Source organism: Stomoxys calcitrans, chromosome 3 (genome assembly GCF_963082655.1).
Source record: "Stomoxys calcitrans chromosome 3, idStoCalc2.1, whole genome shotgun sequence".
Taxonomy (NCBI): Eukaryota; Metazoa; Arthropoda; class Insecta; order Diptera; family Muscidae; genus Stomoxys; species Stomoxys calcitrans.
The window spans coordinates 139,645,721-139,669,619 of record NC_081554.1 but is presented as its reverse complement, the minus strand read 5'-3'; the positions used below and the strand labels follow the sequence as shown (position 1 = coordinate 139,669,619).

Sequence of the window (23,899 nt, the reverse complement as noted above, 5' to 3'; positions counted from 1 at the left end):
TATGCGTGCATTTTGGTATCTGTGTGTATGTATGCTTTTTAGTGTTGTATACCATCGTTTCATCGTATTGTTCTAATGGCGTCGGTTTTAGTTTCGTCATGTATGTATGTATATTATAGAAGCTACATTTTTGCCGACGGCAAATTGAAAAATGGTAATATTTTTTTTCAAATAAATTTTATGTATTTTTTTTAGTAAAAATTTATAACAAGAAATATCTCTTTTTAAATATGTTTTGTGGTCCTGAAAAGGACCGATTGTTTTAGTTTTAAAGTTTTTAAAATTTTCTCCAAAATAGCGTCAAGATAATGTTTAACCGCCGAAACCGTACAAAGTGCGGCCTTGTCTCTTCAAAGCGTAGACGACATCCATAGCGGTGACGGTTTTACGCTTAGCGTGTTCAGTGTAGGTGACAGCATCACGAATAACGTTTTCCAAAAACACCTTCAGGACACCACGGGTTTCTTCGTAAATCAATCCAGAGATACGCTTTACACCGCCACGACGAGCCAAACGTCTGATTGCAGGCTTGGTGATACCTTGGATGTTATCACGCAACACTTTACGATGACGTTTAGCGCCACCTTTTCCCAAGCCTTTGCCACCTTTACCACGACCAGTCATTTTTTCACTTTTTAAATTAAATTCACTTCACAAGTTATGCACAAGAACTAATACTTACCATGCTTAGTTTAGTTTAGTTTAGTTTATTTCCATTTCTTTTCTTATCTAAATTTACATTTCATGTTTCTCTTATTTTATAAATTCTCTTAACATGTATCTCTACATTTATCTAAGAATATAACACTACATATTTAAAAGTAGGTTTCTTAAGGTCAGCCCACCTGACATCTTATACAATAAAGTCCATTTATCCATCCAATAAATAGCCCGGGAAAATTAGGTAAAACCGAGCACCCTTTCTCACTTAACCTAAGACTTAAACTATAAATATTTACATATATACAAAAACAGAAAAAATAGAAAAAATAAAAATTTCATCGCACAAAAAGGTATATACAAAAATAAAATAAAATAAAAATATAATTCCATAGAATCCAATGTCAGATCATTGGACCATGCTGTAAACAGGGCTATCTGTATTATACGTCTGGTACCTCCTGTGGTAAAATACCACACGCCCCATATCATCAAACACCAAGCCCCCCTCATCAAGAAATAGTAAGCCAATCGGGGGCATATGACCATTAGTCTCCCTTATCCTATCATACTGCTCCCTGGAGATACAGCATGCTCTCACCTTCCCATTTGGGTGACTCACACAACCCCGATGAAATTTAATCGCCAGCCCTGCCATGTAAGCATCTATCCGCACAATCCCGCACTCATCATAGACAGTCCTATTTGAAGGTCTAGCCCGGTACCCCTCCTCCATCAATCTTCCCTTGACCCCAAAGCAGTGGATAAACACCCTCCTTTCGTACCTGCGTATGCGTTCCATTTGGCTAGACGACACCAAACACCAGACAGGGAACGCATACGAAATCGTCGGTCTAACAACCTGGGAGTATATAATCATCTTGACCCTCCTACTAAGACCTCCTCTCATACTCATAGTCCTATACAGCATAGCATACGCCGCCCTTCCCTTCCTTATCGCCTCATCTACATGTTTCACAAACGACATGTTCTCTTGCAAAACAACACCCAAATACCTGATGTTATCATCGTTAACAAGTACCGTACCGCCTATCCTGACCGACGGAGAGAAACGCCATACATTCCTAAAAAGTCCCAAGCCTCTACATCTAAACATTATGGACCGACATTTACCCAGGTTCAATCTCAGCCTCCACCGCTCCAAATAAGGCACCAGCTCCCCAAGGTAGTCCTCCATCCTCCTCTGAGCAACCACCGCCCTAGGGTGGGTAACCGCTATCACAATATCATCTGCGTAAGCCATAGCCAAATCTCCCCCCTGAGGCAGAGGCATATCAGCCAAGTACAAATTATAGAGCACAGGTCCCAGCACAGACCCCTGCGGGACCCCCGTCGTAACCACTCTACACTCAGAAACCGCACCCTCCATCAACACATGGAAGCTCCTACCGTGGAGATAACCCGCCACCATCCTCGTCAAAAAAGGTCCAAAACCATACCCCTCAAGCTTCGTAACGAGGCCCCTGTGCCACACCGTATCGAACGCACGTTCAAAATCAAGACCCACTGCCAACGTACCACTGCGTCTTCTAAAGCCCTCAGACACCTTAGATGTTAGCACCACTAGCGCATGAATCGTAGAGGTGCCTCCTCTAAAACCAAACTGATGTTCCCCCAAGACACTACTCTCCTCAATAGCCTCATTCACACGCTCCAAAATGACAATCTCAAACAATTTCCCCAAACTCGATATCAGAGAGATGGGCCTATAAGAGGACGGACTTGTCGGATCCTTCCCCGGTTTAAGGATAGGAATAACACTAGACTCTTTCCAAGCCCTCGGAAAGTAGCCAATGTTAATGCATTGATTAAAAAGAACCGCCAAATAGTTCCAACTCCTATGGTCCATCTTCCTGATAACAAAGTTCGGGATGCCATCCCCTCCACTACTCCTCTTGCAGTTGAGTCTTCTGAGAATCGCACCTACCTCTGAACTCCTCACCATCCTCAACGGAGGCACATCACCGCCACCGTCCACAACACCATCAGCAGTGATACCATTCCCAAAATCCATCATAGGCCTCGTAGACCCAGCCCTCACATCAAAGGGATCCTCCATATCAACCGCGCCCTGTGCCTTCGAGAAAGAGTCGGCCAAAATCTCCGCCCTACCGTCATCAGTATAAACCCGTCTCCCCTGAGAGTCAGTCAAGTCACCCAACCTCCTTCCTACTTTCGTACCTGTAAATCTCTTCAAACCGCGATACATATTATTCCCTGCCACAATCTTGCCCAATAGCCGGACGCATCTCTCCTCCTCAAACAGAAATATCCTCTCCCTTATAATCTTGTCAAGTAACCTTATCATAGTCCTCACCGTACCTGCCTCCTGGAGGCCGTGTAGTCTGTAGAGTCTCCGCCTAAGGCCCTTCTTCTGCGCTATCAACGACAGAATATCCGCTGGCAAATCGGGCAATTCCCTTCCTTTCACCCCAGTCATCGGGATGCTCCTTTCCATAGCCCCCCTAATGGACATAGTGAGCCTCTCCACACCATCATCCAACTCCTCAATGGTGCAATTCCTGTCCAAAGGCAAAAACGCATCCCCCATCTGACCAACGAGACAATTATTAAAAATACCGACGTCCATCCTCTCAAACTGAAAATACCGCACCGGTACACTACTCTCCAGATCACCAAGCGTAAAATCTATGCAGACAGCCCTATGGTCAGAGTCAAAGTCTAGGGTCTTCAGTCCATTCACAGTCTGTGACCCATTTGGCCCGTCCTTCAACATAATCCCAACCGTCGTAATGAAGAAATCAATGTACGACCTGCTCGTCGTCGGTCCGTCAGTAGGCCTCAACACCAATGCCGGGCTCAAATCCAACCATTCCTTCAATCTCCTACCCCTCGTATCCGTAAAATCATCCCCCCAATAGGCATGCCGGGCATTAAAATCCCCACCAATAATCGCCTCATTGGAACCTATAACGCCCTCCAGTCTATCCATATCCTCCATGTCGATAATCAACCCTGGCCTAAGATACAGTGAGCATAAAACAATACTCACCCCACTTCTCCTTCTGACTCTCACAATAGTACCCTCTATACCCCCAAGATCAGCATCCAATCTCTCACCCCTTATACCATCCCTCAGGCATATCGCCGTCCCCCCCTCCTCTCCTACCAGTCCTATTCTGTCTAAAAACCTTATAACCACCCAATTCAAACAAATGCCTATCAGACAACTTATGCTCAGCAATCAACAAAACATCAGGACGATGTTCCCAACAAAGATCTTAAGAAAATGCCTCCTACTCCTGGCCACCATCGAATTCACATTGACGAAAATACACCTAAAACCGTCCATCATCACCAAAGCTAAGCAGAAAACCCATCATCGCCCTCTTCTTATCGTCATCACTAGCCAGCCTACGATATTCCCCTCTAAAGGCCTCAATCCTGCGCACACATGGCAGAAAGCCCTGGCCAAACAACCTCTTACACTCCGCATCGAACCCTCCCATGAGTGACTCAGACCTAGCCATCTCCTGTCTGCCTGCAGCCCCACCAGCCACAACCGAAGCTTTGGCCGCATTCGCAAAGGTCATTCCTCTCGTACCCGCACTCGAAGCATTCATCTTAACCGCAGCATCATTACGGGCATGCCCACCATTCCTATCAGCCTCTCTCCTTTCCTGATATCTACGTAATATCTCTATCCTCTTGGGGCAACTATGGTCACTAGCAACGTGTCCCTCAACATCACAATTAGCACACCTAACAGGACGCCCTACCTTCCGCACTATCCCACCCGTATCCGGATCCGTCGTAACGTTCTCTTCTACATTATCATCCCTACATGGCACTTCACATCCCCCGGGCCCATGGGACTGCCCACACTTCACACAACGATAGTCCAAGCGACAGTTCGGTGATGTGTGTCCAAACCTTTGACAATTCCAGCACTGAACAATCCCCTCCTTCTTGAAATTAGAAATCACCACCTTACAATTTAAAATGTACTGTAGTCTACAGAACGCCTTAATATCAGAAACTGCATTAAGCTGTACTATCCATCTATCTCCTCTAAGTCTTACTATTTTCTCCACCTTAATGTCCATCCCCTTGCTATCCAAGAAAACTCGCAAGTCCTCTACCTCATATGTACCAGATAGCCCAGCTACAAACATGGTAAATGGTCTTCTTTCCTTCGGTGTGTATGTAACATACTTATATTTCCTCTCATCAAACATCCTACGAACCTTATCATAATCCTCTAGGGACACCGTCTGTAGACTTAAGACATTCTTATTATTAATTTTCACAACAAAAAGGGCGTGCCCCAACAATGTTCTCAATATCATATTAAGCTCCCTAACATTAGCATTATAAACTTTTATAATAGGTGGGCTGACCTTACCATTCCTTCTTCTCTCAGGCATCGTCTCATTCCTCTCTGGCTCATTGGTAGCCCCGCTCATCTTCTGACCAGCCAAAACATTGTGCTTCATCTTGGGTGTCTCTTGATTTGGAATCTCCTTATAGCCCTTCGGCACTGCCCCTTTGCTAGTTACTTTTGCTGATGTTGTCTCATCATTTCCAAACGCAGTGCCAAGGTTTCCGGCTACCTTGACCGACTTGAGACTGCTACTACCCACAGAAATATCGTCTGTCTCCATCTCTTGTAGTTGTAGATTTGTAATGGCTTCCTTTATTGTTGGTTTTGCCAACGTCAAGTGGCTAGTGACAGGTGCCAAAAATGCGCCGCCCTTTGTGCTTGTCTGCAATGATGCTGCACACAACTCATCTAACTTCATCCGTAGTTCCTTTATTGTTTTTTGATACTCATCCACTTTGCTCTGGAGCTGCATTATTTTATACGCAGCGTCGCCTTCAGCTTCACTGCCGCTGCTTGTCTTCTTCTTCTTTCTTTTCTTTTTGGTCTTTGCCTCGACATATTGATTGCTGTCAGTCGAATATTGCTCGAAGTTTACACTATCATCGTTAGTCTTAGCACAATCACTTCCATTATTTCGGTTTGTAGGGGCACTTGCCTTACGCTGTACAACAGTCTCCTTCTTATCTATAGCATCAGCCATAGCTAAAACACCAAATCTGTTCTCACAAGAGTTCATATTCAAATTAAAAACGAGTTCATTACAACCATCATTCAATTTTTCAAAATCAAGCAAATTGCTGCCTTTTATTTGTATATTATGCCCCAGAGGGACATTCACATTTCGCTGGTCTAGCTGTCGATTTTGTGCCAGCACTGGCGACTACTATCACTTCTCAAATTTTAGGATACCAAATTTGGCAAAATAATGTCTTTGCGCAGCCCTGATGACTACTACCACTTCTCACGAACTGCACCTAAGGTGTCAAAAAGTCACTTCTACCGAGATTAAAATCTGTTATCAAACTTTGAAGATCACTTTCACTGTTGGCTCACGATGTTTGCACTTCAAGCACCAATCACTGAATCATAATACTTACCATGCTGCGATACCTCATATTTATACAAAATCCACTCTGAATTTACTACATACACATACGCTTCGATCTATCTTCGGGGTTGTTCGTATACACTTCGTGTGTACAGATACAAATGTTGAAGCATATACGCAGCACACACCCTTATTGGAAACTGTAGCCCGCCAAATTTTTTCTATAAATATCGGGAATCGCTCCGTAAGGCAACTGGATTCAGTGTTTGGTGCTCGAAGCGTAAACATCAAGAGCGGATAACTGATAACTGAAAGTGGAAGTGGCAACAAATTTTAATCTCGAGGATAGTTCGAACAAATTTTAATCTCAAACTGAAACGAAATTGAAATTTCTTAAGTGCCTTAAGTGAGAAGAAATAGTAGGCACCAGTGCTGCGCAAAGGACAATAATTTGCATTTTGGTGCCTTTAAAACTTGAGAAGCAAGAGTAGGCATCAGTGCTGGAATTTTTACAAAAACTATCAGATGACGTCCCTTTCGATTTTGAAAATCGCATAGGAGGCGGTCAAAACACGAAGATGGAGAAGTTAAGCGAAGTAGTGGCTAATGCCTCAAATATTATTGCTGGCAACGAAATAGCACGCAAATCTGAGAAGAGAAAATCCACTGAAAAGGATTATCATTATAATAACATAAGATATGAAGCAAAAATAAGAGAACAAAATAAACAAATCGAGGTTCTTAATACGAATCTCAAGATGACCACGGAGAAGTTTGTGGAAGCAGATGCAAAAAGATTCCACGCGGAAAAGCGAGTAGATGATCTGGAAGCTAAGTTAAACAGCCTCATGAAAGACCTAGCGGGCAAGGAAGTCCGTGTTAATCTACAACTGCCGAGAGAGTGGGCAACAGCAGATTCATATCAGCCCAATACTACTAAGAAGGATGACTGGATTGTTGATTCTAATTTAATTAATGGTGATGTGTCAGTGGGAAGCCGTAGCACTGATATACCGGAGAATAGCCAAGTAACTCCGATGGAGGAAGAAGCTGCTACTGCCGTGCAGCGGGACAATGAAGAAGCTGTGAATGCCGAACAGCAAATGGATGGTGAAGCTGGTTTCATCAAGGTGCCGTCTAGAAGAAGTACTGGAGCAATTCCGAAACAGACAGCAAAGAAGTCCACGAAGGATCATAATATGAATGCGAAGAGTAACGAGGATAAAGGTAAGGCCAGTCCACCTATGATAAAAATATACAATGTTAATATTAAGTACTTCACGAAGGAGATTACAGGGCTGTTAGGTCACAGCATATTCACACTTAATATTGTAAATAGGAACATGATAGGTTTGATGGTAGGGACGGTTCAAGACCATACCATGGTCAAACAATACCTTGAGAGGGAGAAGATCTCATTTTTTACGTTTACGCCTAAGATTTTAAGGCCATATTCGCTTGTAGTGAGAGGGCTCTCAGACACGTATGACGTGGATGACCTCAAGGAGTTCATTGAGGAGAGAAAACTGAATCTGAAGGTAGTCAACATTATTAAGGCATTTAATGACAGGTGGATAGTGCAGCTGGAGAGGGAGTCTGACATCGGCGCATTTAGGAAACTACGATACCTCCTTAACTGTAGGGTCTCGATAGGTAGGTACAGGAAGAAGGGCATAACACAATGCAGAAATTGCCAGAGATTCGGGCATGCATCTACCAATTGCAGTATGCCATACCGCTGCGTTAAATGCGGAGGCGACCATGGCCCAGGAAAATGTGCAGTTCCCAATAAGGAACAGGAGAAAGAGGTGCTGAAGACAGATCCTAAGACAGGCCAAGTTGTGAAGACAGTGGAGCACCCAGTAAGGTGTGTGAACTGTGGGAACGAGGGCCACGTGGCAAGTTCGAAGCAGTGCCCGGTCCGACGGAGGATATTGGAAGGAAGAACCGGAAATCGAAAGGTCGTTGTTAATATGGCGCCACATGCTGGTGTGGCACCTACGACTGTTGAGATCCCTTTATCGCGAAATACCGCCTCATCAGTCGGTGCGACAAAGGCTATACCGAAGAATAATAGTACTGTTTCCTATGCGGGCGCAGTAAGGAACAGGTCGACGGACGGTGGTGCATCCCCAGCGACTGCTACGGATATTACAGGAACCGTGACACACACCATGAGGTTCTTCGATGGAGAATGTGAGAGACTTCTAGGCGGGGACTTCCTCACTATATTTAACAAGGTTGGCGGTTATCTTGCTGACTACAGGAGATTGAAGACCGATGAAGAGAGGACACGCGCCATGGTAGGGCTTATGGCGACTCTAGTGATGGACAGATAATGACCTATAAGTGCATCTTTATTAATGCGAACTCGCTGGTGTCCAGATGTAAGAGACACTATATGCAGATGTTTTTAGATCGTCATAAGCCCGATGTGTTGCTGGTGGCGGAACATAAATTGACTAGTAGGAATAGGATATGTTTTAAAGGATATAGATCCTTTATAGGAAATAGGACAGGCGGAGGCGGTGGTGGCACCGCTATTTTTATGAGGGAGGGAATAAGAGGTGAGAGGATATCGACGGACCTAGGCAGGATAGAAAATACTGTAGTCAGGGTGAGTACAGTCAATGGAAGAGGATTTATTATAGCGTCTCTATACCTGAGACCACTGGATACACTGAGGATGGCAGAATTGGAGGCCTTGAAGGGTCTTATAGGTGCAGACGAGGCGATCATAGGGGCAGACCTGAATGCCAGACATGTGCAATGGGGAGATCATACAGATAATGGCAGTGGCAGGACATTGGCGAGGTGGTTGGAGCGCGAAACCATACTAGTACTGAGAAGAACGGCGGGACCGACAAGAATTGCCGCGCAATCCCGCTCATATATAGATTTCTTCTTGACGACAGTCGGGATAGTGAGGACAGAGATCGAAAGGAGCGAAGGCGGCCTTCGGACGCTGGATTTCGAGTCAGATCATATGGCTGTTCAGCTCGATGCTGAGATGGAGACGCTGGCCACGAGGACACCTACAGAGATGTATGACTATACCACAATTAGAACGCAGGCATTCAATGCCAGGCTTGCTGCTGAACTGGCGACATGTGCGTTGCCGGATGATCGCAACGTAAACACGGAGGAGATAGATGTCGCTGTGGAGGGTGTAACAGTGGCCTTCAAATCTGCAATGGAGGAAAGTATCCGGAAGTTTAAGCCCAGGAATGGTTTAATGCGAGAGTTACCCGGTGACATCTTGAATCTTATTTCGCAGAAGAAGACCTTGAGGAGAAGGATGCATAGACTGGTAGATGTACAGGAGGCAATGACCATAAGGGCAGTGGTCAGAAATTTAGACACTATAATAAGAGAGAGAATAAAATTATTTGAGGATGACCTCTTTGTAAGACAACTGAACGGGATAAAACCAGACAACAATATGTATCGGAAAATACATGCTTTCACTGGCTCCCGAAGGAGGAAGGAGATCGGGCAACTGGTTGACGATACTGGAAGGACGATTTTAGCTGACATGGAGAAAGCCGAGACACTTGCGGAAACATTTTCAAGGATACAAGGAAATTCAGGATTACGAGACGATGATGGCGTTACAAGAGAGGAGATTTACCGCCCAATGACGACATTTGGAGATTCCCACCTTGCGAACGGAAATATGCTACCTGGGGCCAGCCCTTTGCCGATGAGACTGGTGAAACCAGGGGACATAGGAGCGGTACTTAGACGCCTGAATAATAAGAAGAGCTCGGGAGAAGATGAGATTCCCAACTATGTCCTGAGAAGGGCTGGCGAAAGGTCATGGAGACACCTTGCAACGCTATTTAATCACTGTCTAAATCTGGGTTATTTCCCAGAGAAATGGAAGAGGTCCAGGGTGATACCGATATTGAAACCGGGGAAAGATCCCACTCGTCCCGAAGGATATCGACCAATATCCTTACTTTCCAATCTGGGTAAGATGTTTGAGATATTCGTTCTGGAGAGAATAAACGAGCATATAGAGGATAAAGAAATACTGTCTCATGCGCAGTTTGGATTTAGGAGAGGTTTATCCACCGGTCATGCACTCATGTCTCTGGTGGACAAGATAAGCAGAGGACTCAACAGGAAGAGGGCCACAGTAGCTGTCAGCCTGGATTTCGAGAAGGCCTTCGACACTGTGTGGCAAGAAGGAATACTGCAGAAGATGGAAGGTACCCATGGATTTAATCCATGTCTATCCAGGCTGACACGCGATTACCTGAGGAGTAGAAGCTTCACTGTTGAAATTGGAGAAACCAGATCTGCTGACAGAGACGTTAAGGCAGGAGTGCCACAGGGTTCGGTGCTCGGCCCTGTCTTATATAACCTATATCTGGCAGACTTGCCAAGGCCGGAGAGCGATGAGACAGTAATAATATATGCCGATGATATAATCGTGGCTGCAACAAATGCCAGGGCGAAGACAGCCGAGAAGAATCTTACGAGATACCTGGAGAGACTGGGAGAATATTTCACGCAATGGAGGCTGCGACTGAATGTTCCAAAATGCCAGGCGATCATTTTCAAAGGGAAAAGGGGCAGTGTATATAGGAATGCCCGTTCATATGTTCCAAGGATAACAATCAATGGAGAGACCATAGGCAGTACCAGCACGATTAAGTACTTGGGTATCATGTTTCAGGAGGACATGTCCTTCATAAAACATGTGGACTACGTACTTAGAAAGGGATGGGCTGCCTTGGCCAACTTCAGAGGTCTGTTGTCGAAGAGAGGAGGGCTGAGCAGAAAGGTGAAGACTGCCTTATATAGACAGGTGATAAGACCCACGATGACGTACGGATTCCCGGCATGGTATACCATCAGTTCCCATCAGATGGAGCGAATCAGAGTCCTCGAGAGGAAGATGCTGGCTTACTGCCTCGAGATTAAGGGAAGGCTGGACATCACCGGCTCCTATAAGAGACCTTCATGTAGGGAGATCTACCGGGAGGGAGGATTGCCGCGCATTGACGTATTCATGTTCGGTTCTGCAGTTAGCCACCTGTCGAAATGCCAGGGCCATGTGAATGACTTGGTCAGAAATTGCGAGTTGGCAGCGGAAGAGCTGCAGAATATCCTTGATAATAGAGGTCATCTCACGCCTATGTGTATGCTGGGATTGATTGAAAAGGGTCTAGCATTTGACCGGGAGGATAGATTACTCTTTTATCACCGAAGATACGGCGAATATGGCCTTGATAACATGGTGTACAACACTGCACAGTGAGATAGCGGGGAAAGCATATTTTCTTTATTATTTTTATTTTTATTATTTATTATTTTTATTATTTTGTTTCATTCATGATTTTGTAAATAGTTTATATTTCTGTTTGTTTACATGCGATGGATTGTTTGTTTTCTTTTTTCTGTTTTGTTTGGCGTTATTTGTAAATAGTAGACATATATTAGTTTTAAGTAGTATGTAGGTAGAAGGGAGGAAGATGAGTTGGAGATCTCGGTTTTTTTTATTCCATTTTTCCGAGGCATATGAAGATGATGAGTAGGGCTTATTGCTAAATATTTGTTAAAAACTGAACGGACTGGCCTTTGCCAAAGTATACTAGTAAATAGAATAATACATCTCTAGATAGACATAAGTGCTTAGAGGATAAGGGATATATATATATATATAAATATATATAGACAATAGATTTAAGTGTGATTTACATACATTGTAATAATGAATTATATGGAAAATAAAAGACAAGTATACGTAAGGCAACTATTACAGTATTAACAGTGTTTGTGTGCATATCGTGAAGTGAACTAAAAACCTCTAGTGAAAAATGGCTCGTACTAAGCAAACTGCCCGTAAATCTACTGGTGGCAAAGCCCCTCGTAAGCAATTGGCTACCAAAGCTGCTCGTAAGAGCGCACCAGCCACCGGTGGTGTTAAGAAGCCACATCGTTTCCGCCCTGGTACCGTTGCTTTGCGTGAAATCCGTCGCTACCAGAAGAGTACTGAGTTGTTGATCCGCAAATTGCCTTTCCAACGTTTGGTTCGTGAAATTGCCCAAGATTTCAAGACTGACTTGCGTTTCCAGAGCTCTGCTGTCATGGCCTTGCAAGAAGCTAGCGAAGCCTACTTGGTCGGTCTCTTCGAAGATACCAACTTGTGTGCCATCCATGCCAAGCGTGTCACCATCATGCCCAAGGATATCCAATTGGCCAGACGTATTCGTGGAGAACGTGCTTAAATTATTGACATTTTAAAAGCCAACTTTTTTTACAAAAACAATCGGTCCTTTTCAGGACCACAATATTTTTATAAAAAAGAGAAAAAAATTTATTCAAAACTTACCTTTTTATTAAAATAAATAAATATAGTCTTTTTTGGGGATGGAAAAATACACTATTTTTATTAAAAAAAAATTTTTCTTTTCTATGCGTTTTACTTTTGGTAATATTGGGTTTCAAAACATGGAGCGAAATCAAAAACTTTTTTAAAAAAAAAATTATTTAATTTACTTTTTATGTGGAATTGAAATTTTTTATTTTCTATTAGCAACAGTATATTTGCTGTTATTCTTTTTGCAAAATTTGATTTTTCGTAGTAGCTACATAACAAGAATGAATGAAGATAAAAACAGGCAGGCCAATACATTCGAGAGAATTTTAACTTTAAATAGATAATTTAGATACATTGAATATAAATTTTTTCTGTATTTTTTATTATTTTTAAACAAATGATATTTTTTGCTATTCTAAAAACTGTTTTAAAAAGAATAAAATAGTATTTTAATATTTTAAATTATTAAAGGGAAATAGATTTCGTTCGGTATGCAACTGTTCTACATTTGCTTGCTTAGACAAGGGCATTTTTCAATTTGTGTTTAATTTCCAAAAAAAAAAAATATATTTTTTTTTAAATTTGTAATTGCAACAATACATTGTTTAGAATTTACATTTTTAAATTTTTTATTTAGTTTCAAGTCCACTTTATATAGAAAAAAATATTTTATAATAAATGCAATAGAGCTCACCGCACATTTTGCATAGCCAACGACGTTGGTATAACATAGCATCGTAATATTTTAGACTTTTCGTAACAAACGTACACTTTTTACAAATTATGTAACATTTTAATAGAAATCTATCATTTCTATAATATTTTATGATAAAATTTTCCTAAAACATTTTTACATTAGAGCTTTCAAATTAATTTGCAGAAAAACTTTTATTCATGGAAAATACGCCAATATGGTGAATTCAACTGTCATAGACTACATAATAAAATCGATTATTTCACTATGAAAATCATCCAAATTTTCACTTTTTTTTACACTTCTTTCAAGAAAACATATCAAGATTCCATACTAAATTTTTATAAAAACCAATTTTCAATAAAAATTGGAAAATTTTTATAATTTAGTTAGAATTTTATCATAACATTTTTATAAACTTTCAACTCAAACCCTTATAACTCGGTAACGCTTAAAGATAATTAACTCGGATTTTCTTTAATGATTAGCTGGATATCTCTACTAGAAGAATTGTATAAAAAATAAAAAGAAATTGTTACTATCTCATCGTAAAATGAATAATTCTGTGAAAACTTTTGTAAAAATTTTTATTCGCTTCCACACAACGTTTCGCAAAATTTCGTAGTTGACTACTATGTACTTCTCATAATTTCGATGTACCCAGCCATCACTAGTCTAAAGGTTGAAACCATATTTTCAACCAATCAGCGTACACCAGTAGTGAGTGTATATTTACAAAGTGTTAAAGTGTGTTTAAAAAGAAAAATGTAAGTGAAATCATGTCTGACGCCGCCGTTGTTGAAGCCACCGCATCTCCAGTCGCCGCTGTTGAGAAAAAGGCACCTAAGAAAGCCGCTGCCAAGGCAAAGAAACCCTCTGCTGCCCCAAGCCATCCACCAACCCAACAAATGGTCGATGCTGCCATCAAAACATTGAAAGAACGTGGTGGTTCCTCATTGCCTGCCATCAAGAAATACTTGGCCAGCACATACAAAGTTGATGCTGTAAAATTGGCCCCATTCATCAAGAAGTACTTGAAGAGCGCTGTTGCTAGTGGAAAATTGATCCAAACTAAAGGTAAGGGTGCCTCCGGTTCATTCAAATTGTCCCCATCTGCCTCGAAGGAACCTAAAGCAAAGAGCGCTGAAAAGAAGAAGAAGGTCCCAGCCGGTGATAAGAAAAAGAAGGCAGCAGCACCCAAAAAGGCAGCCGGTGAAAAGAAAGCCGCTGCAAAGAAGCCTTCCGCTGCTAAAAAGACCGCCGAGAAGAAGAAGACCGAAAAGGCCAAGGCTAAAACTGCCAAAAAGACAGGTACAGTTAAAGCTAAACCCGCAAAAACAGCCGCCAAAGCATCAGCCACTAAACCAAAGGCACCCAAGGCAAAAACCACCGCTGCCAAGCCCAAAAAGGCTGCCGCAGCAAAGAAGCCAGCTGCCAAGAAGACCGCCGCTAAGAAGTAATTTTTCCATGCAAAATTACTTATCATGTCAAAATGATTATTTTCGATATTCGAAAGCAGTATATCTAACAGCCCTTTTCAGGGCTACAAAAAAATTTTTAAAAAGAGACCAAATTTAACTCAAACAATTTTTTAATTACCTAATAAATACTATGTTAATTTTAAGGGAAAAGCTAATCACAGCCCTTTTCGTAGCTGTAAAACATCTGTTGAAATCTTTTAATACCATTGTTACCTAATATGGGAATACATTACCCTTTAAGGAAATTTAAGTAATCACATGTTAAATGGGATTTTTTCCGCAACTGGATTAACTGTTTCACTTAGGGTCATAAACCAAAGCAATTACTAAGAATTATGAAAATCACTTAATGTTGAAGAAAATCTCATTTAGCATACCTAACCAATAAGAGAGTGGCGTACAATATTCCCTTCAAAAATCGCACTTAGCATACCTATTTCATTCTTTACGAGCATACCTACCCATAGATCTCGCGTACAAACGCATAAGTCCACATATACATCTCTACACCATTTCACGCTAACATACTAGTATACATCCCTAAAAAATTTAGTATCAACACACACGCTCACATATACTCGAACATCAATACAACGTTGCATACCGAGTGTTTGAGCATAAGAGCAATATGTGTTGATCATATTACTGTAGATGTAGATGGTGCTAAGCAAGGAGGGCAATATTAGAGTATGGGTAGTATACATATTTTATTTTAAAAAAGTAATAAGGGCAATGTGAGGGTGAGTGGTAGATATATTATTTCTTTAAATTTGTAAATATAAATTAATTTTAGTTGAATAACGAATTAGGTCTCTTTTTTAATTTATTTTGTGGCCCTGAAAAGGGCCTTTGATGTTGTAGGGAAAATATTGTACGACGAAATAAGTATGCCATTTACTTGGAGCTGGTGTACTTAGTAACGGCTTTGGTACCTTCACTGACAGCGTGCTTAGCCAACTCACCGGGCAATAATAGACGGACGGCAGTTTGGATTTCCCGACTGGTGATGGTGGAACGCTTGTTGTAGTGAGCCAAACGGGAGGCTTCGGCGGCGATACGTTCAAAGATATCGTTGACGAAACTGTTCATGATGCTCATGGCCTTTGAGGAGATACCAGTATCGGGATGGACTTGCTTCAACACTTTGTAAATGTAGATAGCATAACTCTCCTTACGCTTGGTGCGTCTCTTGGTCTTGTCACCCTTAGTGATGTTCTTTTGGGCTTTGCCGGCCTTCTTTGCTGCTTTACCACTGGCTTTTGGAGGCATTTTCACTTGGTTTTTTTTTTAAGTCACACAAACACTTTTAACACTGTTCACGATTTTGTGTGTTTGATGGCTTACTCGGAATATTTAAACCATTTCATGCACAAGATATTCAGGTAGACGAAAACAGTCGCTATGTTTACGAAAACAACCCTCTAAAATTAGCTACACGTTGGATCCGAAAGTATAAATACTGCAGTTCATGCTGCGAACTAATACGAATCATTAGATCGAAGAACAGATATCAATTCTGTGTTTGGTGCTCGAAGTGACAACAACGAAAGCGGAAAGTGAGAAAAAAAAAAAAAAAAGTGTTTGATAACATATCCAATCTCAATTTTAAGTGACTTTACGTGTCTATAAGTACTAACTTTGAGAATTAATAGTAGTCGCAAGTGTTGCGCAAATAGACTTTTGAAAGACTTTTGGTATATCGAATTTTGAGAAGCGGGAGTAGTCGCCAGTGCTGGCACACTCAAGTCAGCGAAATACGCATGTCCCTCTGGGACGTGAGAATCGAATAGAAGGCGAGAATACGCATAAATTTCTGCAATTGAATTATGATTTACCCACTGGTGGAATGAGTTCGACTGGTGACAACAATAGATTTGGCGTTTTGGCAATGGCTGAACCGAACGAAGACAATGTAAATATGGGGCGTCATAAGACGGGCGCCCATGTTAGACCAGAAACTAAGGATGATTGGTCTGTAGCTATTGGTGGAAAGGTTAATTTGGATCAATATTCGACTGATGGAAGCCAACTTACTGAGGCAAAAACGAAGAAAAAGAGGAAGAAAAAGAAAACTAGCAGTGGCAGTGAAGATGAGGGTGATGCTGCATATCAAATCCTCAGGCTTCAGCTCACCGTCGATGATTGTTATAAAACAATTAAAAACCTAGAACAGCAAATTGCCGTATTAAGGGCAGCAGCATCGAAAGAAAGCAATAGTTTCGTCACAACAGACACCAACCAACTACCATCAACTGGAACCTCGACTATTAACGTTAATACCGGTCAGGTCCAACAAATGGAGACTGAAGAAATGCCAGGTTTAAGTCTCAAGTCGGTCAAGGTAGCTGCAAACCTTGACACAGCGTTGAATGCGTGCATGAAAACAGCAGCAACAGGTGCCGGCACAGGAACAGTACCCAAGGGGTCCACCGGCAGTTCGACTGGAGCCATTCCAAAATTGATGCAGAAAGTTGCTACAGGCGCTCAACCGAGCATACGCAATCCTACAAACGGAGCAGCTGGAAGAAACCCTCGGGGCAGCATGCAGAATAAGGTCAAAGGTAAGTCCAGCCCACCAGTTATTAAGATATATGGGAGCAATCCGAAGGAATTGACTGACAGATTGTCTAGGCACCTGGGTCATGGTTTGTTTGGTCTTAGACTGATTAATAGGAATGTGGTAGGTCTCCAGCTGTCTAAGGTGGAGGATCATGAGAGAACTTTGGTTTTGTTAAAGGATATGAATTTGAATTATTATACTTACACTCCAAAAGAGTCCAAACCCAGTACACATCTGATACGTGGGCTATCGGAAACATACGAGGAGGATGATTTGAAGGCTATTCTCGAGAGTCTTGACATTGAACTGGACTTAAAGAGAATAATTAAACTAGCGGGAGGCAGATGGATCGTCCAACTAGGAAATGACTCGGACATCAGGGCCTTTATGGGTATACGCTATATTCTTCACTGACGCGTTGAGATCAAGAAGAATAAGATGAAGGGTCTCACCCAATGCCGTAATTGCCAACGATATGGACATGTATCCTCGAACTGTCAGATGACGTACCGGTGTGTGAAGTGTGGTGGCTCGCATGGACCAGAGAAATGCCAAATCCCCGATAGAGAGAACAACACCGAAGAGGTGATAACAGCGGATCCGACGACTGGGCAGATAGTGCGCGCTATTGGAGTTCCCGTATATTGCATTAACTGCAAGATCAATGGACATGTGGCGAGTGCCAAAGACTGCCCGAGACGACTGGAGATTCTTCAGAAGAGATCAAGACGTACGATTGCACCACCTATCGCGGTTTCAGTGAATAGGACAAATCCGCATTCGGTCACGGATGGTAGGACATTTGCGGAGGCTATAAGGGGAACCCGGGCGAATGGGCCTGGAATGACTCAACAAGGAGGATCAGGAGTCAATCGGGCCGTGGACATGTTTGATGAGGAATGCAGACGGCTTCTAGGCGGAAACCTTATAACTTGTCTGAATAAGATCGGCAGCTATGCTGAGACCTACCGGAGGCTGCAGACGGATGAAGAGAGGACCCGTGCGCTGTACGGGCTTTTGTTGTCTATGAAGCTTGATGTCTAGATATAAGTGTATATTCATAAATGTGAATTCCATAGTGTCCTTGCACAGAAGACACTACTTGAAGATTTTCGTGGATACACATAGACCGGATGTTCTGATGGTGGCGGAACATGGGATGAGGAGATGTAATCGGCTGGAACTAAGAGGTTATAGGTGCTACAGGACGGACAAGTCTGATAGGAAAAGAGGGACGGCGATATTTATAAAGGAAAATATAAGGTCTGAGTGCTGTGTTGCGGACCTAGGTGAGCTAGAGGGGACTATCGTTAAGGTATGGACAGATGGTGGATTCGTCTACTTCGCATCTTTATATTGTGCACCGCATGTTGCCCTGGGGACTGGAGATCTCGATAGGCTGCTAGACATTATAGGACCGAGTGAGGCGGTGCTAGCAGGGGACCTGAATGCCAAACACACGGATTGGGGTGGCAATGACATCAATCGAAGCGGTAGGACACTTAAGGAGTGGATGAGGTTAAGTCCCACGATTAAGATCTGGCCAACGGCGGAACCTACAAGGTGTAGCGCGACCTGTGAGTCATATATTGACATTTTTATGACTACAAGCGGACTTAGACCAGCTGGGGCAACCCTTTTGGCAACCTTAGACTACGATTCAGATCACGAGGCAGTATTGATGAACGTGGAACTGGACAGATTGCAGACCCTCCCTCCAATAGAGGCTTTTGATTATAGGTCTGTCAAGATCAGGAGACTTAATAGCGTTCTGGCACAGGGACTAGATAGATACAGACTTCCTGTAAATAGGAATTGCACTATAGAGGAGGTGGATGGCGCAATTGCCGGGATGAATTCAGCCTTTGAGGAGGCCATGAGCCAGTCGATCAAGCGATTCAGACCTTGCCGAGGAGTAATGAGGGACCTTCCAGAGGATATACTGGAGTTGATCAGACAGAAGAAGTCTCTCAGGAGAAGACGACACCGGCTGCTTGACCGTCAGGAGGCTAATACCCTGGGAGCGATTATTCGGAACTTAGGCAATATAATTGCTCAAAGAATTGCCATTTTTGAAGAGGAGGCCAAACTGGAGATATTAGGAGCCATCAGGCCAGGTTGTAATATGTTTCAGAAGCTGAAGGGACTTTGTGCGGCCAAGAGAAGGACAAAGATTGGAGATCTCATGGGGCCGAACGGCGAACTACAGATCTCGGAGGAGTCCAAGGCGGAGACTTTGGCCGATAAGCTCTCGGAGATTCAGCAGCGTGCAGGGTCCACCGATGATGAGGAGGGATTCATAGACTTGACGTCACATACACCTATAGTCGAGTTCAGCGAGGAAATCAGAGCTGATGGCTCCCTGGGAGTCCCAAGGCAATTGAAACTACTAAAGACGAATGAGGTAGGTTCTATAATCAGACGGCTGAACAACAAGAAAAGCTCGGGCACTGATGGTATTCCGAACTTCATTCTGAGGAAGGTGGACGCGGCAACCTGGGAGTTCCTGACCATCCTTTTCAACCATTGTCTTAACCTGGGATATTTCCCAGGGTTATGGAAGAAATCAAAGGTTGTCCCAGTCCTTAAACCGGGTAAGGATCCGACAGCTGCTGCCAGTTACAGGCCCATATCGTTGCTGTCCAACGTATCGAAACTGCTCGAGAATGTGATTCTGGAGAGGTTGAATGACCATATAGAGGATAATGCCATCCTTAAGGACGCGCAATTTGGTTTTAGAAGAGCGACTTCGACTACACATGCCCTCCTGTCCCTCGCGAGCAAGGTCACGGATGGTTTTAATGCCCGTTGTGCGACTATAGCAGTAGGATTGGACTTTGAGAAAGCGTTCGATACGGTATGGCAGGAGGGTATTGTTAGGAAAATGAGACATTCCTACGGCTTCGTTGAACATCTTTGCGTAATGATTTCCAGCTATCTCAAGAGGAGATCTTTTTCGGTGTTTATTGGGCAGGCGACATCGAGGGATAGGGCGATTGTGGCTGGAGTCCCTCAGGGTTCGGTACTGGGACCGGTATTGTATAATTTGTACCTGGCAGATATTCCGGAGCCTGAGACAGGGGAAACTCTGGTCATATATGCGGATGATATATTAGTGACATCCTGCCATCCCAGGGCGAAGATGGCCGCCAGGAATTTGTCACTGTACCTTGGGAAACTGGAAGTGTATTTCAGGGAATGGAGGCTTAGGCTTAATATTGAGAAATGCTCTTCGATCGTTTTTAGAGGGAAGAGGAAGAATCTTTACAAGAATGCTCGTGGCTATGTCCCTGAGATAAGAATGAACGGTCAGCTCATAAGGAACGAGAAGACAATGAAATACCTCGGAGTGGTCTTTCAGGAGGAATTTACTTTCACTCGCCACATAGACTACACATTGGAGAAGGCAAGGGCTGCTTTTCATGCATATGGGTCCCTCTTTAGAGGAAGAAGGGGATTGAGCAGCCGGGTGAAGCTCATAATGTATAAGCAGGTTGTTAGACCGGTCCTTTCGTACGCACATCCTGTATGGGCGTTTATATCATCGGCGCAAATGGAACGTGTGAGGCGTTTTGAGCGCCATATGCTGCGATACGCCCTCGATATGAGATGGTATATGAGGGCGAGCGGGGAAATGAGGATGCCTTCGAATCGTCGGGTTTATAGAGAAGGCGGCATGCCCAGAATTGATGCCTTCATGGTTGGATCATCTATCTGCCACCTACAGCGCTATCCAACTCACCCGAACGGACATGTCCGAGAGTTATTTCCCACTGGGGAAAGATTTGAACGATTAAAGGTTGATGGGAAAGCCCTTCCCCCCACATGTCTTCCTCTTATGGCCGATAGCGGCATGTTATATGATGGTGATGGTAAACTTTTGTTTTACCACAGAAGGTTTGGGAGTCTTGACATTGGAGATACGGTCTACGCCACCGATCAGTAGACAGGGACTTGTAAATAGTTGTACATAGTATGCTCTGGGTTATTATTGTTTTGTTTAGTTTTTGTATATACCTTTTGTGTGAAGTATTTGGTTTGTTTTTACTTTTATTTTGTTTTTGTAAATACCTTTTGTGATTTTTGTTTACTATAGTATTAAGTAGCTTTAGTTTTCATGGACCTAGGTTTTGTCCCTTTCCTGGGTTTTGGAATATTGAGTTAGGGTTTTGGAAACCTTCGGATTGAAAGTTGGAAATGGGCTGGACTTCAGTATAAACATTTAAGTTCTTATGGAAGGAATATTCTTAGATAGATATAAGTGCTAAGAGAAATTGTATTAGAAATAAGATAGTTATAAGACACAACTTGTAAAAGAAATTTGAAATAACATGGGAATAAATCAAAACTTGAAAACTTGAAAACTTGCGAACTAATATCATTTGTGTTTCAGTGCTAAGTGAAGTGAATTAAAAAAAAAAAATAACTAAAAATGTCTGGTCGTGGTAAAGGTGGCAAAGTTAAGGGAAAGGCAAAGTCCCGTTCCAACCGTGCTGGTCTTCAATTCCCCGTCGGTCGTATCCATCGTTTGTTGCGCAAAGGCAACTATGCTGAACGTGTTGGTGCCGGAGCTCCAGTTTACTTGGCTGCTGTCATGGAGTATTTGGCCGCTGAAGTTCTTGAATTGGCTGGCAACGCTGCTCGTGACAACAAGAAGACAAGAATTATCCCCCGTCACTTGCAATTGGCTATCCGTAATGACGAAGAATTGAACAAATTGCTGTCCGGTGTCACCATTGCTCAAGGTGGTGTATTGCCAAACATCCAAGCTGTTCTCTTGCCCAAGAAGACCGAAAAGAAGGCTTAAATTATCTACGAGCATCAAAGAAAAAATGTAAATACAGGCCATCGTATAAATCAACAACAATCCGTCCTTTTCAGGACGACAAAAATTTTTTTAAAAGAGAAAAAACTATATCAAACCTTATTTTATCAAGAAAATTTACTTAAAAAATAGTTTTAAATAATAAATAAAATTTTAATTGTAGTTAAATTTAAAAAAAAATATTTTTTGGTCGATTTTTTTTTCAGTGGATTTGGTAATTTGCTAGCAATTTCGTTATTCGAAATTTCCTTAAACAATCCTGTTTTAGGTGTAAATACAAAAAAAATCTGCCATCTATTGTTTATAGGTAAACATTTTCAAATATGTTTACATCTTATCGACTATTGCAGGTCTTTTAATATACATGTCATAATTATCAGTTATCAATTATCATGCATCAACATTTCGCCTTTTTGCATACATTAACATAATAAGAATTTAGTTTTATCGACCCTACTCAAGATTATCGGCATTTAATAGGATCAATGTTACCATTAGGGTACTGTAAAAACTATTTATTTTACATTTGAATATCACATGGTAATCATTGTTCATTTTCTGATGCTGAAAAAAATTGGCATATGTAATAACAAAACATCGAAACGAAGTATCTACGATCGTCCCTCTTCGTACATTTGTGACAAAGTTAGCAGCTCCAAGCAAAGGAAACATTTAATGGTAGTATATGCGTGCATTTTGGTATCTGTGTGTATGTATGCTTTTTAGTGTTGTATACCATCGTTTCATCGTATTGTTCTAATGGCGTCGGTTTTAGTTTCGTCATGTATGTATGTATATTATAGAAGCTACATTTTTGCCGACGGCAAATTGAAAAATGGTAATATTTTTTTTCAAATAAATTTTATGTATTTTTTTTAGTAAAAATTTATAACAAGAAATATCTCTTTTTAAATATGTTTTGTGGTCCTGAAAAGGACCGATTGTTTTAGTTTTTAAAATTTTCTCCAAAATAGCGTCAAGATAATGTTTAACCGCCGAAACCGTACAAAGTGCGGCCTTGTCTCTTCAAAGCGTAGACGACATCCATAGCGGTGACGGTTTTACGCTTAGCGTGTTCAGTGTAGGTGACAGCATCACGAATAACGTTTTCCAAAAACACCTTCAGGACACCACGGGTTTCTTCGTAAATCAATCCAGAGATACGCTTTACACCGCCACGACGAGCCAAACGTCTGATTGCAGGCTTGGTGATACCTTGGATGTTATCACGCAACACTTTACGATGACGTTTAGCGCCACCTTTTCCCAAGCCTTTGCCACCTTTACCACGACCAGTCATTTTTTCACTTTTTAAATTAAATTCACTTCACAAGTTATGCACAAGAACTAATACTTACCATGCAATTCAATTCAATTCAATTCAATTCAATCTTTTATTCCCAAGTCCTTATATAAATTACAATGATAGTTATATCTTATTTCAAAAATTTTTGACACATGGTCCTTCCCTAACATGTTTAACATTTTTCTAGGGATATATGCTTCAATCTATAAACTTAAAACTATGTGGCAAGGCCAGCCCGTTTATACATTCTTCTGTTGACATCATTCGTTGTAAAAGAAAAATTCCCAGGGAAAGGGATGTAAACCCTGAATACTTACCATGCTGCGATACCTCATATTTATACAAAATCCGCTCTGAATTTACTACATACACATACGCTTCGATCTATCTTCGGGGTTGTTCGTATACACTTCGTGTGTACAGATACAAATGTTGAAGCATATACGCAGCACACACCCTTATTGGAAACTGTAGCCCGCCAAATTTTTTCTATAAATATCGGGAATCGCTCCGTAAGGCAACTATTACAGTGTTAACAGTGTTTGTGTGCATATCGTGAAGTGAACTAAAAACCTCTAGTGAAAAATGGCTCGTACTAAGCAAACTGCCCGTAAATCTACTGGTGGCA

General features: G+C 42.1%; 2 protein-coding genes across 2 annotated transcripts; both read right to left on the bottom strand.

The window, feature by feature from the left end:
* Window positions 1-244: 244 nt before the first annotated feature.
* LOC131996264 (histone H4) lies at window positions 245-627 on the bottom strand. Its single transcript, XM_059365787.1, has one exon. The coding sequence runs from the start codon at window positions 622-624 to the stop codon at window positions 313-315; it is 312 nt and encodes a 103-aa protein (XP_059221770.1). The 5' UTR covers window positions 625-627; the 3' UTR covers window positions 245-312.
* Window positions 628-22,915: 22,288 nt separating this feature from the next.
* Window positions 22,916-23,268, bottom strand: LOC131996271 (histone H4). The gene has a single exon (XM_059365804.1). It carries the CDS (start codon window positions 23,263-23,265, stop codon window positions 22,954-22,956), a length of 312 nt encoding a protein of 103 aa, XP_059221787.1. The 5' UTR covers window positions 23,266-23,268; the 3' UTR covers window positions 22,916-22,953.
* Between the last annotated feature and the right edge of the window lie 631 nt (window positions 23,269-23,899).

Coding starts and splice junctions, on each gene's coding strand:
- LOC131996264 (XM_059365787.1), bottom strand. CDS start 624: ATGACTGGTCGTGGTAAAGGTGGCAAAGGCTTGGGAAAAGGTGGCGCT.
- LOC131996271 (XM_059365804.1), bottom strand. CDS start 23,265: ATGACTGGTCGTGGTAAAGGTGGCAAAGGCTTGGGAAAAGGTGGCGCT.